At 34.2% G+C, this 15,373-nt stretch overlaps 1 protein-coding gene across 1 annotated transcript; it reads left to right on the top strand.

The window, feature by feature from the left end:
- The first annotated feature begins 2,383 nt into the window (after positions 1-2,383).
- Positions 2,384-5,570, top strand: LOC133857479 (receptor-like protein kinase HSL1). The gene is made up of 2 exons (XM_062292749.1): positions 2,384-5,024; positions 5,155-5,570. The coding sequence occupies exons 1-2, from the start codon at positions 2,384-2,386 to the stop codon at positions 5,514-5,516; spliced, it is 3,003 nt and encodes a 1,000-aa protein (XP_062148733.1). The 3' UTR covers positions 5,517-5,570.
- Positions 5,571-15,373: the final 9,803 nt, after the last annotated feature.

The raw sequence follows: 15,373 nt of genomic DNA, 5'->3' as shown, positions 1-15,373 counted from the left end.
ATTTCAAATCTCTAACTATCGATCCCAAGTTGAACGATCAATGTACAGCTGTCGTTGATCAATCAACCCCACTTCGAACATTCGATGCATAACTGCCATTGATCATTGGATCCTTGAGCTTGAATGACCGTCTAGAAGCAATTAAAATTCACCACCTCAGCCCTTTTATGCGTGCATGGGAGGCCTATCTAAGCATTTTTACATCCAAAAAGGCCAATTTTGTCACCCCCTTAGCTCAAGAGAGGTAACCTCCTACCACAATTTTATTCTATATGTTGTTATAAGCATGTTTTTCTTATAGTTAGCTATTGTGTAATTAGTTGTATGTTTGTAATTTTACATATGAGTTTGTGGTTTTAAGTTTAATTTCTAAGGTAAATATTGTAAGGTTGATGTTGGTTACAACTACGTAGATTAGGTTTCAATAAGCATATATATGACATTTTGTTACTCTAGCTTGCATGATTTGCTTACTATAGATATTGAGATGTTAGAAACCACCATCTTGCCCATTTTCTGTACATTTCCATACAGTGAATGAGCAAATCTAATGATAAATTTGTAAAATTAATGATTCATAGAAGTGTACAAACGGTTGTGATTGTGGTTATTACCTATTTATAACCGTTTCTCTTGTACATTGGATTAATTAGCTAGCCTGTTGGTTTCCACCAAATACATTGGATTAACTCTCTACTAATTTTATATGAAAAAAGAATTTATTTATTCTTTTCTTTTTTCAGTTAGTTAAATGCATTCGAGGAAAAAAAAAATTGACGTTGGTATGTTGGGCAACTCATCTTCTTAAAAGCTTAAGTTAATAAATTTAATTATTTAAATAAAAAAAATACCTTTTTACTTTTTTGAAGTATGACTACTTTTGCATTTCAACCTCTAAAATTTAAAAAATGACATTTGACCCCCAAAAACTACGAAACAGTGACAAGTTAGCTCTTCCGTTAAGCTTTTTCGTCTTTATAAAAGGAATATCAGTCATGTACGAATGTTACACATAATGTTTAACTACCTAAACTTTCAAACATGCCCCTAGAAAAATACATTTTACCTCCACTTTTGCGTTTTAGCCTTCAAAGTTAAAAAAGTGACATGCGAGCCTCACAACTACCAAACTATAACATATTAACCCATCCGTTAAGTTTTTCCATCATTTTAGACGGAATGTCAGTCACAACTCATGTGTGTTGCATGTCATACATCTAACTCTAAAAAATGTCCATGGGTAAAGTGTAACACAAAAAATAAAAAATAAAAATAAAAAAATAAAAAATAAAAAATAGAAAAAAAAAGAAAAAAAAATTGGGGGTGGTTGAACCACCCTCAAATGGCCAAATGGGAATGGCCAAAACTACCTTTATATGGTTCGAAGGTGACTCGACCACTCCTATTTGGCTGGACTAGGATGAAAAATCACCTCCACGTGCAGCCCATGGGGTACTAGTTTGGCCACACCAAAATGGCTGGGGGAGGGGTTAACATATATTTTCTCCTGAGAGGTATTTTTGGGAGTTTATGTGTTTAAAGTCACGGGTGGAGCACATGCTCGACATTCCGTTCAAAAATACGAAAAAACTTAACGGATGAGTTAACTTTTCACAATTTAATAGTTTGTGAGAGGGAAAATGCTATACTCACACCCAAACTTCCACAACATTTTTTCACAACCTGATGTGGAATTTCCACAACAGATTTTTTTTTTCTTTTCTAAAATGAAAACTCTCTCTCTCTCTCTCTCTCCTCTCGCTCTTCTCTCTCTCATTCTTCTTCTTTTCTCTTCCGGTTGGCAACTGTAAACGGAGACGGTGACGGAGAGAGTCGGAGCTGGACGGGATCCCGGACTTTCCCGGCCAGAACGGCCGGGGATCTGGCCCTTTCCCAGCCGGCTGGCCGGAATCTAGTCGTTTCCCGGCCAGAAGGCCGAATCGGCCGAAATCCGGCTATTCTGGCCGGAGAAGGGCTAGATCGGGTGGCCGGAGGTGGGAGATGGGAGGGGAGAGAAGATGAAGGGAGGTGGAGGAAAAAAAAAAAAAATCTGATGTGGAATGCCACATCAGGTTGTGAAGATTTGGTTGTGGAGATTTGAGTGTGAGTGTAGCAGCCCTCTTGTGGGAGTTGAATTTCATTTTTTAAAACTTTAAAAGCTAAAACGCAAAAGTGATCGATCTACGTACGGATAGTAAAGTGTATTTTTTCTATTTAATTTAAATCTAAGCTAACACGTGAATTTTATTTTTATTTTTATAGGACATTAAATAAATAAGGGCTGATTTCGTTATTGTGCCATTCGTACCGTGTTTTATCCCGCTTCTCAGCCCATCGTTGAGCCGATCGAGTTCAAACCAGAACTGACGAACTCAACCTCGACATGAGGAAAACAACCTTATTACCGCTTATTCAGTTCTCTTTCTACACCATCTCCTTCCTCCTCCTCCTCCTCCTCCTCCTCTTCAGTCATGCAAACTTTGAGCTCAATGATCAAGAACAAGCAGTCCTACTGAACCTAAAGAAACACTGGCAAAACCCACAGACTCTCGGCCACTGGACCCCGTCAAACTCCTCCTCCCACTGTTCTTGGCCAGAGATCAACTGCACCGATGGCTCAGTCACCAGACTATCCCTCCAAAACATGAATATCACCGGAACAGTCCCACCCTTCATGTGTGACCTCAAGAACCTCACAACCCTGGACCTTTCATTCAACTATATAACCTCTAATGAGTTCCCACGAGCCCTCTACAAATGCTCCAATTTACAATATCTCGACCTCTCGCAGAATTACTTCGCCGGCACAGTCCCTGATGACATTCATCTCATGGCTCAACTTCGCCTGCTCAACCTTGGAGCCAACAGCTTCTCCGGAAACATCCCAGCATCCATCGGGCAATTAACAGAGCTGAGGTCACTTCATCTTTTCGCGTGTCAGTTTAATGATTATTTCCCGCCAGAAATTGGCAACTTGTCCAATCTAGAACGACTAGAATTGGCCTACATAACTACGATCATGCCAGCAAGGTTTCCTTCGGAGTTCACAAAGTTGAAGAAACTGAAGTATCTTTGGGTGACAGGCTCCAATTTGGTAGGAGAAATTCCAAACACGATTGGAGAAATGGCAGCATTGGAGCATTTGGATTTGTCAAGGAATAATCTCAGCGGTAAAATTCCAGGCGGTTTATTTTTGCTGAAGAATTTGAGGATAGTGTACCTTTACAAAAACAAATTGTCCGGCGAGATTCCTCGGATGGTTGAGGCTTTAAATATAAATGTTGTTGATTTATCCGAGAATAACTTGACCGGAACAATACCCGATGATTTTGGAAGACTAACCAAACTATCGGGTCTGGCTTTGTTTATCAATCAATTATCTGGAAAAATTCCAGATAGCATAGGCCGTCTTCCAGGGCTGATAAATTTTAATTTGTTTAGCAACAATTTATCAGGTGCTCTACCTCCAGACCTTGGGCGGTATTCTATACTTAAAGAGTTTCAGGTGTCGTCCAATAAACTTATTGGCCAGCTGCCACAACACTTGGGTGATAATGGAAAGTTGGTAGGAGTGGTAGCTTTCAACAACGACATCAGTGGTGAACTGCCCCAGTCGCTTGGAAATTGCAACAATTTGATAATTTTTAGAGTTCATAATAATAGGTTTTCTGGAAATGTTCCTAGTGGCCTATGGACTTTATTAAATTTGAGCATCTTGATGTTAAGCAACAATTTTTTTACAGGTGAGCTTCCTGAGAGATTGTCATGGAATCTTTCTCGATTAGAGATTAGTCACAACAAGTTTTCAGGTAAAATTCCGGCAAGAGTATCTTCCTGGAGGAATTTGGTGTATCTTGATGCCAGCAATAACCTCTTAAACGGTACAATTCCTCGAGAACTAACAACTCTTCCTCTTTTAATAACTCTTTTTCTTGATCAAAATCGACTCTCAGGCTCCCTTCCATCAGATTTTTTATCATGGAAATCGCTAAATATGCTAAACCTTAGCCGAAATTCAATCTCTGGACAAATTCCAGAAGCATTTGGTTCTTTACCAGGACTTACTGTTTTGGACCTCTCAGAAAACCAACTGTTTGGTGAAATTCCACGAGAACTTGGCCTCCTGAAGCTCACTTCACTCAATCTCTCTTCCAATCGTTTGACAGGGAGGATCCCAAGTGAATTCGAAAATGATGCTTATGTTAGTAGCTTCTTGAACAATCCACGTCTCTGTGCTAATTGGCCATCACAAAACATTGCCAAATGCAATTCCAAAAACCAAAATTCAAGCAAAAATTCATTCCAATTACTTGCTTGGATTATAGGTTTGGTTATAGCAATTCTACTAGGTTTGCTAGCTTCATTTTTCATGGTTGCAAAGTATATGAAGAGAAAGCATGGATTGGATTTGACGTGGGAGCTTACTTCATTCCAGAGGCTAAATTTCACAGAATCTGACATTTTGTCAGGAATCAGAGAAAATAACATGATTGGTTCTGGTGGATCAGGGAAGGTATACCGTGTTGCTGTTAATCCTTCAAGTGATATTGTTGCTGTTAAGAGGATATGGAATAAGAAAAAGCTAGAACAGAAGCTTGAAAAAGAATTTCTTACAGAAGTCAAAATATTGAGTTCAATTCGACATTCCAACATAGTGAAGTTGCTCTGTTGTATCTCTAGTGATAATTCAAAACTCCTTGTCTACGAGTATTTGGAAAATCGTAGCTTAGATCTATGGCTGCATAGGAAGAGTAGTAGAGCATCAACTATCTCAGGTTCAGTCCAACATGTCATCCTGGATTGGCCTAAGAGGTTTCAGGTAGCAGTTGGGGCTGCTCGGGGGCTCTCCTATATGCACCATGACTGCTCACCACCCATTGTTCATCGAGATGTGAAGTCAAGCAACATCCTTTTAGATTCTGAGTTTAATGCAAAAATCGCTGATTTTGGTCTAGCCTTGATCAAGCAGGGAGAATCTGCTACAATGTCAGATGTGGCCGGCTCTTTCGGCTATATGGCTCCAGGTGTGTGACATCAAATTTCCCAAGTTTCATTTTGATAATTATGATGTTGGTTTGTCTCCTTTTTCTTTCGGCAGGATTTTTAGTTTGTTTTTTTTCTTCTTCTTCTTGTCGTGAATTTGAACTACTGTAGAGTATGCTCGCACGAGACGAGTCAATGAGAAGATTGACGTTTATAGCTTTGGGGTTATCCTTCTGGAGCTTGCAACTGGAAGAAAAGCTTGTGATGGTGATGAACACATATCCCTTGCTGAATGGGCATGGCGACAGTTTCAAGAAGGCGGGCCTATAGTTGATGCCTTGGATGAGGAGGTGAAGGAACTCTGTTACTTGGATGAAATGTGTTATGTCTTCGAACTTGGAATCATTTGTACAGTAACTCTGCCTTCTACCAGGCCGTCCATGAAAGAGGTTCTGAAGGTTTTGCTCCGATGCAACCAACCGCTCGTTTATGGAGAGAAGAAGAATGCTGCAATTTTGACATCCACTGTTTGATGCTTTTTCAATCAAATGCAACGAGGAAAACGTCCGTACGTTCAACATGTTGTACCAGGGCTTTTTCATTAATTGTTGTTATCTTAAACCATTATCATTTATCAATAAAATTAACTATTTCAACTTCAGGTAGTACTTTACGTGTATCAAAACATTTTTATTTTTATTTTTATTTTTATTTTTATTTTTATTTTCATTTTTTATTGAAAGCAAAATTTTTCAGTTTTAGCGACAAAGTTTAATCGTTCAAATTTTACTTTCTTGTTCTCGAACGAGTCAACCCTTGCATTCGCAACCTGCTCAAATAAAACCGTTTTAGGGTTGAGGAGTACGTATGGTTTTTTTTTTGAGGAAAAAGAAAGTGGTGAAGTTTTCATTTAGAGTAATGCTAGAAGTCTTTTTTATATAATTTTAGTGTTTTTCTAAAAATGATTTGACTGGCTTTTAAAATTATTATTGGATCAAAATTTAATAGTGATTTATTACAAATCAAAATTTTAAAAGTTATAATTTTTGAAGAAACACAAAAAAAAATAAAAAAATAAAGAGAACTTCTAGCGTTACTCTTTCTGTAAGGGTTTAAAATTTTAATATAATTAAAACGGCCTAGCTACCTAAAAAGCCTAGCTAATTAACAAACCTAATAATTAGTATTACGCATGATCACGTGACACGTGTTGGTGAAGGGTAAAATATGTAAGTTAGAGCTTAATTAGGTTTTAAATTTTAATGAAGAAACGAAACTAATGAACTAGGTTTAAGGGAAGCCATTAAGAAAAGTGAGGTATGCTACATGCATGGGAGCAAGAGGGTGATCACCAAGCGATGAGGTAATGTTTAGGGATTAAGAAATTTAATCACGACTAACAATGCAATTTAATAAATTCCAGGCAAGCACATGACACAAGTAAGTTGAAGGTTTAACGAGGATGTAGACGAAAGTGTAAGTCAAAAAACTTATTGGCCGACATCTAGTAAATTGTTTTGCATCCCATATGATATACCATGAACTGCTTTGCATACTTTCTTAGTGATAATCTGTCATGTGAATTTAAATATGTTCATGTATTATAGAACTGTATATTACATAAGTTGGAAGGAAATGAATTTTAAAAAGAAATAGGAATTTTGAAATAAATGAGGTTTTAAAGGAAATAAGTTAATTTAAAAGGAAAAGAAAAGTTTGCAAAATGAAAAAAAAAAAAGGAAGTTTTGAGAAAAGGTTTTTTTTCCATGATCCCAGGAGTGGAGTGGGAGTTATTAAACACTCAACAACCCTGCAGTTAAATGAGAGTAATATGCTTAACAAACTCAGCTGTTAAGTGAGAGTTATTACGCTTAACAAACCTAATATTAAAAGGAGGCTTGTGTGAACTAACATGTGTTATGATTTGACTCTTCAAACTGTTAATATGTTTGCAATTTAGCCTCTTCTATCAGTCTTGACCATTATGTATGATGAAAAATCAAATTTGATTAAAACATTTTGAAAATACCCTTATTTTGACCACTGAAAAACCAAAATTACTCTATTTCGTTATTAATTAGTAGAAAAAAGATAAAGGGTAATTTTAGTTTTTCAATGATCAAAATAAGGGTATTTTTAAAATATTTTGATCAAATTTAATTTTTCATTTACCATAATGGTCAAAATTGACGGAATGGACCAAGTTACAACAACTGGACAGTTTGAATGTTTAAAATGTGACATTTGTTGGTGCTTTATGAAAAATTAATGTAAGTATGGAGAGGGTTAAATTGTATTTAATTTTTTTGGAAAAAGCAATCTGGCAGTAAAATATAATATTAAAAGGCGTATAGACCGGGTCAAGTCAAGTCGTGACTTTTGGTTGGAAAAAGCAGTCTTCATCCTCTTTTTTAAGTGTTGATTGGGGTTGTCACCTTCACTTTTGTATCTCTTTCGAAACCCATTAGTAGAAGAACATTTGAAATTTTAAAAAAGAAAAAAAAAAGTCATAACAATCGGTCAATACTACAAATTTTTTGAAATAAAGAACTTGACTGTGCCCAGCAAACATTGGTTTGTCCACTAATGTAGTAGTTTCAAAACTTTGGCTTTTCTTTTACAGAATTTTTTCAATAACTCGAAACTTAAATGATCATTAGTCTCAAAAATTTAAACCGATAAAAAAGGTAAATTTAATCTCTTAATTAATATTTTAACTGTACTTTTGCTCACGTGTGAGTTCAGACTTCCTTTTAATAGGTGAGGCCCAACACGTGAAATATTTAATTGAAATAGAAATGTTCGAACTCAAGACATTTGACTCTGATACTATATTAAATTACCATCTATCTCAAAAGCTTAAGCATTTTCTAATGAGACAAACTAATCATTTTCATGATGCCATGTTAGCATCAAGAAAGAATATAATTAAATCCACTCAATTCAATCTTTTTTTCTAAATATGTTTTTATTTTGAGGGGTGTAGAATGTGATAGATTGGACTCAACACTCAAATAAAGGTACATATGAAAATTAGCTCACCAATTCTTTCTTGGTGCTTAATTCTTTCTTGGTGCTTAATTGACTACTTAACTCTTTTCTAACAATAATTCCACTCGTGCATGAAGATTATTGTCAATTGTTATGTTAATACATGTATTTTCAGTTCTTAATTAGGTTATGTCTGATCATATTTCGCTGCCTGCTGTTCTGCCGACATATATCTATTCCTTAAGAGATATTTATCCTTAAAATGAGGAAATTATGAGGAATAGTTGTTAACCTTAAAAAAGGTAGGAATTGCTATCTCTTGAAAATGGAATAGCTCTAAAGATCATTTTCTCAAAAAATCATTCTTTTTCTTTTGGGATATGATTTTTAAAATTAGGGTATTGAAATCCTTTCTGCTTCGATACTAATTAAACGAATTAATGAATAGGAATGGTCATCTTATTCTAACTTTTTGTATTTTTTAGGAGAAAACATGCAAATTGACTAGAAATGTATTAATCCAAACAAAAATTAAGACTGGAAAAGTGAGTGAAACAAACGTGTGCCAGTTAAAAGTGCGTGGAAAATTGAAGTCTTCCACCAATTTTTTGTCGAACCATGTTTCCACAAAGGCAAAAGTAAGTGATCTCTTTCATTGCTGACAGACAAAAGTAAGTGATCTCTTTCCTTTGAATGTTCAATGCCATCTTTCCCGTTGTTCACGTTAATATTTAGGTAGAGTAATTACTCGCATATGCTATTCTCACGTATTTACTATTTTGTCGGACGCGGTTAGCAAAAACCATCATCCGCATGTTTAACAATTTTTAGAGTATACAAATGCAGTTATTATCTGCATTCCCATACCCTTTATATATAATATATATTTAATTAAATTCACTAAAACGACGTTGTTTTGGCGTTACCTCATATATGAATAGCGGTTTTCTAACATACATGAAGCTAAATAATGTATGAGATAAAAATTTCAGGCCAAAATAATATTTAATTAAATTCACTAAAACAAAGTTGTTTTGGTGTTCTTTCATATGCGGATAGCAGTTTTTTAACATACATAAAGCTAAATAATGTATGAGATGAAATTTCATGACAAAATGATTCTCACACAACAATCTCTCACGCATATCACCTATATATTCAAGAGTGACACAGGAGGCAACACTCCTAAAATTGTGCATGACATCCAAGGCAACTTCCCAAGGTCCAACACGTACAGCAAGTCTACATGCGCCAATGTCTCCAAGAATCTTTGCATGCAGCTGTGCACCACACACATTCAAAGGCCATTCCATTTACAGCCAATCTTTCCTAACATGAATTATTCTGTACTAAATGTAATTTTATTTTCCTTATATAGTTGGTCATGTAAAACAGTATATATACCGTGTAAAAAAACCTGCCTAGCTAACAAAAGTACTAATTAGTGTTACGGGTGATCATGTGACACGTGTCCGTGAAGGGTAAAATATATAAGTTAGAGCTTAGGTTTTAACGAAGAAGAAACGAAACTAATGATCGAAGTAGCTAGGTTTAAGAGAAGCCATATATTAATCAAACAACTGTAATTGATCGAGTAATAGCCAAGAGGATAACGGAATTACCTGGCCAATTAATTTTAAGAAAAGTGAGGTATGCTACTTGCATGGGAGCTAGCTAGCTAGTGGGTGATTACCTATATATGAAGTAGTGTTAATTAGGATTAAGAAATTTAATCACGACTAATAATGCAATATAATAAATTCCAGGCATGTGACACTGGTTGAAGGTTTAACGAGGATGTATATACGTAGACGAAAGTGCATGTAAGTAAAAAAACTTATTGACCATCTAAAAAAAAAAAAAAAACCTTATTGACCAACATCTATTAAATTGTTTTTTTTTTTTTTTTTTTTTATCAGGGTATCCAACATCTATTAAATTGTTTTACATGCCATATGATACATACCATGAACTGCTTTGCATACTTTATTAGTGATAATGCATGAGTCATGTGAATTTAAATATGTTCATGTATATTACGTAATACGTATATATTGAGATTTAGATAAGTCGAAAGGAAATGACTTTTAAAAAGAAAAAGGAATTTTGAAATAATTGAGGTTTTAAATATGTTCATGTATATTACGTATACATTGAGATTTAGATAAGTCGAAAGGAAATGACTTCTAAAAATAAAAAGGAATTTTGAAATAAATGAGATTTTAAAGGAAATAAGTTAATTTAAAAGGAAAAGAAAATGTTTTGTGAAATGAAAAATAAAAAAGGGTTTGAGAAAAAGGTTTTTTATTTTTTCATGATCCAAGGCGTCGAGTGGGAGTACTTATTGAACACTTAACAACCTTGTGGTTAAATGAGGGTAATATGCTTAACAAACTCTATGGTTAAGTGAGGGCTATTACGCTAACTTAACAAACTCAATATTAAAAAGAGGCTTATGTGAACTGGCAAGTGTTATGATTTGGTGCTTCAAACTGTCAATTTGTTATAACTTAACCTCTTCTGTCAATCTTGATCGTTTTATTGGATAAAAAATCAAATTTGACCAAAATATTTTAAAAATGAGTAATGATTCACTACCACCTAAATATACAACTTTTCACCATCTTGTCTATGTGGCAAGGTGGTCCCCTACTAACTTTAGAGTTTTTTTATTTTTAAAAAATAAAATAAAGTAGGGGACCACCTTGCCACATAAACAAGGTGGTGAAAAGTTGTATATTTAGGTGGTAAAGAATCATTTCTCTTTAAAAATACCCTTATTTTGACCATTGAAAAACCAAAATTACCCATTTTCTTTGTTAATTAGTAGAAAAAGACAAAGGATAATTTTGTTTTTTCAATGATCAAAATATAGATATTTCGAAATATTTTGGTCAAATTTAATTTTTTATTAAACATAATGGTCAAGACTGGTGGAAGGCGTTAAATTGCAACAAATTGACAATTTGAAGAACCAAAACATAACATTTGTCAATTCATAATGCTTTATGAAAAAGAGACGTTATTTGCACAACTCTTATATACGCAACAATGTTAATGTGTCAGCATTTTTTTTTTTAAAAAAAATTAATAATAAAAAAAATGCTGAATACATCAGCATAATTATATAATTGTTGGGTAAAATTGTTATCCAGCTAAAAAAATGAGCGTTAGTTGAGAATGTTAAATTGTATTTAACTTTTTTATTATTTATTTATTTATTATTTTTTAAAGGGGTGGGGTGGGGAGAAGGAAAAGCAATTTGTTATTAAAATATAGAGTAATAGGGGATCACTTTGTTACATAGATAAAGTAATAAAAAATTGTATCTTTAAGTAGTGTTCAATTATTACTCTAAAATATAAAATTAAAAGGCGTATAGACCGGGTCAAGTTAAGTCTAAGTCAAGTCGTGACTTTTGGTTGGATTGTTGCGGAAAAAGTAGTATTCATAATTCATCCCCTTTTTATGGTGATTGGGGTTGTTGTGCGTCACATATCTTTGAGATAATGACGTGTGTTGAAGACCCAGTGATAGGCAAGAAGTCTAGCTACCCCATCAACCACCAACGGAGATACTCAAGGTTAAAGTAAATTTGAATCTAATACTGATCTTAATTAATTAGTATCTTTGTAGGTGGCTGATAGTAGGAGTCTAGCTACCCCATCATCCACCGACGAAGATACTCAAGATTAAAGTAAATTAGAATCTAATACTGATCTTAATTGATATCTTTGTAGGTGGATGACAGTGTTGGAGACTATGAAAGAAAAGATAATGCTATAAAATTATAAAATAAAAAGCAGAATAAAGAAAATAAGAATAAAGATTTTATCTGATTTGGTTTATGAGGATAGAAATTTCTTACAAATTGGTTTGTAGGAAATTTCATATAATTCATATATAAGATTGAAATGTGTCTATTGACATGTGAGAAACACATATTGTTTTAATAGCATGTATTTTTCACATTTTTTTTGTAGCATTAATAAGAAAATATGTGCTTATCACATGTTTAAATGACACATGTTATTCTTGTATGTGAGTTATATGAAATTTTCTACAAACTGATTTGTATTAAATTTATGTCCTGTCTTTGACCCATGTCTTCAATGTAAAGCCCAAAGGACTACATTGTTGCTTTTATTCATTGATGAGTTTACAATACAAAAGGACCTACATGTAAAAAAATAAATCCAATGATTGATCATAAAAAAATAAAAAAAATAAATAAATAAATAAATAATAATAAAAAAAGTAGTTAGAGTTGTGCAAAAGTTATGTGAAAGTTGTGCAAGAAACATTACTCTTATTTATAAAGCTTACAGATGAAATATAATCCTAATCAAATCTCTTAATTTAGGATAATTCAATATCCTCAAATCTCTAAATTCAACGTAATCTAATTTTTGTCAAAGATAATACACTTCTCATTAAATTCCTAACTTCAAGATAATTCAAATATACTCTAACCGATAGGGAGGTGAACTCCTTCGCTATTTAAACTTACTCTAATCTGGTGTATCTTTGTTAGTGGATGATGAGGTAGATCACTGAGTCTTCAAGAATGTGCAACGTATCTCTTTTGAAACCGAATATTATAAAAATTTGAAATAAAAAATCCAAGATCGTTGGAAAAATCTTCAACTAGAAAGATATGAACAATAAAGGCAGCAAGCTCAGGATTTGACTTGACCCGACAAACAATTTGATTGTCTAATAATGCAGTAGTTCCAAAATTCTGGCCTTTCTTGTATAGAATTTTTTCTACAACTTGAAACTTTGATGGCTGAAAGTTTTTATGTGGTTTAATGAGAATTAAGGAAGGTTTGTGTTTGAGTTTAGGCTTGTGAAGGTAAAACTAAAAAGAAAACTATGGAAGGTAAAAATTAATTTTGAAGATCGAGTTCATCTCGTTGAAAATATAAAAATTTAAAAGATATTTTAAAATTTTGGGGGGCTAGTGCCCCAGCCTAAAGGGTTCATTGTTTCACCTCTACCTCCACACCTTATGAAAATCATGGGTCAAAAGACTTATATAGGTGAGGGAAAATTTGAATTTTTTAAGCCAAGTCAGTTAAGAATTAAAACAATTTGTGCTAGTTCAATCGAGTTTGTTTGAATGAAAATTAAGGTTTCTAAATATCGCATCACTTCAATCCAACAATTGAGGCTCTGGCTTTTAAGTATGAAGCACAACTCGGATTTTAGTATTGAAACATTTATGATACACTGATTCATTCGAATGAGTTGCGATCGAAGCTTTCTAAACTTTAATTCTATCATTTTCTTGAACCGCACGCACTTGAGACCGACTCAACCCTAAGCCAAAACCTTATATATAACTCAATTACATCAAGTTGTTGTATGTTTGGTCCGGGGCAGTAATCTTTGGAAATAATACCACAAGTGTTTATTTTGGAAGGTTTTGGCAGGAATCCCTAGTTACACATGGGGAGGGTCTTATCGGCCAATGGGCTTCTTTTAGTGAGACAAACTAATCATTTTCATGATGCCATGTTAATTAGCATCAAGAAAGAAGAAAATTAAATCCACTCAATTCAATCTTCTGTTCTAAATATGTTTTTATTTCAATGGGTGTAGAATGTGACAGATTGGACTCAGCACTCAAATAAAGGTATGAAAATTAGATTACCCAGTTCTTTCTCAGTAGGGGTTTGCAAAACCCACCCGCACCCGCGAACCCGCCCCGCACCAACCCGCCCCGTCAATAACGGATATAAGACATTTCTAAAAAAGTGCGGGCCTTAAATATGCCAACCCGTGATTTATGGGGCGGGTTGTGATATTAAATTTTTTCTTACCCGCACACCCGCCCCGTCCCGCAATCCCTTTATACTCGTACCATCAAATTTTTCCCAAAAAAATTATAAGAATCATGACTAGGGGTGTGCCTTTGATTTCATCAAATTTTCTCTAAAAAAATTATAAGAGTCACGAATTGCCCAAATTGTGTACCTTTGATTTCATTCAATTCTGAATTATCCATTTCATCTCTATTCTTATTCCATTATTATATACACTTTCATCTCTACATTCTCACATGCACATACCCATTCAATCTACAATCACATAAAAGAATAAAAAAGTTCTTTACAGTTAGGTTTGATGGTAATTCTGGTTCTTTCTTCTTGTTATTGTTTGCTGGTGAGGTTGATTCAATTGGGATTTTCAAATTTTAAATTGGGTTAACAAGATTGTGAATTATTTTTCTAGTTTTGGGCCCGGAAAAAAAAAATACCCGAACCCGCATGAACCCGTCCCGATCCGCACTACCCAAGGCCCAGCGGGTTGACCATTCACTATGCGAGTTGCGGATCTTGAGTTTCAAACCCGTTCACTGCAGGGCGGGTTGTGGAAAACATGCAAATCCGGCCCAATCCGGCCCGCACCCACTCCTATTTCTTAGTGCTTGACTAGTTAACTTTTTTCTAACAACAATACGCATGAAGATTATTGTCGGTTGTTATGTTAATACATGTATTTTCAGTTTTTAATTAGGGTATGTCTGATCATATTTCGCTGCCTCCTTCTCCTGTTGTGCCGAAGATATCTATTCCTAATTAAGAGAAATTTCTCCTTAAAAGGAGGAAATGAGGAATAGTTGTTAACCTTGAAAAGGTAGGAATAGCTATCTCTCGTAAATGGAATAGCTCTAAAGATCATTTTCTCAAAAAATCATTCTTTCTTTTTTTTGGGATATGACTTTTAGAATTAGAGCATTGTAATCATTTCTGTTTTGATCCTAAACGAATGAATAGGAATGATCATCTTATTCTAACTTTTTTGTATTTCTTAGGAGGGAAAACGGCAAATTTATTGGAAATGTGTTAATCCAAACAAAAATTTGACTGGAAAAGTGGGTGGAAGTGTGAAACGAGCCAGTTAAAAGTGCGTGGACTTGAAGTCTTCCACCAATTTTTTGTCGAACTTTCCATGTTTCCACAAAAGAGTGATCCGTCCCAATCCATCCCAGTGTCTCTTTCGTTGCTCACAGACAAAAGTAAGTGATCTCTTTCCTTTGAATATTCAATGCCATCTTTCCCGTTGCACACGTTATTATTAGGTTGAGTGAAAACAGGACGGATAACAATTGCTCGTATATTCTATTCGAACGTATTTACTATTTATATGTGCGGATGCGATTAGTAAAAATCATCATTTTTATATATAATAGTTTTTAGAGTATGCGAATACAGTTATTAACTGCATCTACATACTCTTTATATATAATATGTATTTAATTAATTTATTAAAATGATGTTTTGATATTACCTCATATGCAGATAACGATTTTTTAACATATATTAAGCTAAATAATGTATGAGATAAAAATTTTATGACAAAATGATTAATAAGTGTAATAGTGTTCAACTAT

Source organism: Alnus glutinosa, chromosome 14, assembly GCF_958979055.1.
Source record: "Alnus glutinosa chromosome 14, dhAlnGlut1.1, whole genome shotgun sequence".
NCBI classification, from domain to species: Eukaryota; Viridiplantae; Streptophyta; class Magnoliopsida; order Fagales; family Betulaceae; genus Alnus; species Alnus glutinosa.
Note: the sequence above shows the minus strand (reverse complement) of the source record. Positions and strands in the feature narration are given on the sequence as shown.

What these genes read in the sequence shown, in the direction of transcription:
- LOC133857479 (XM_062292749.1), top strand. Translation starts at nt 2,384, where the DNA reads ATGAGGAAAACAACCTTATTACCGCTTATTCAGTTCTCTTTCTACACC. An exon ending in TTTCGGCTATATGGCTCCAG is followed by an intron (nt 5,025 to 5,154) that starts GTGTGTGACATC and finishes GAACTACTGTAG; the next exon opens with AGTATGCTCGCACGAGACGA.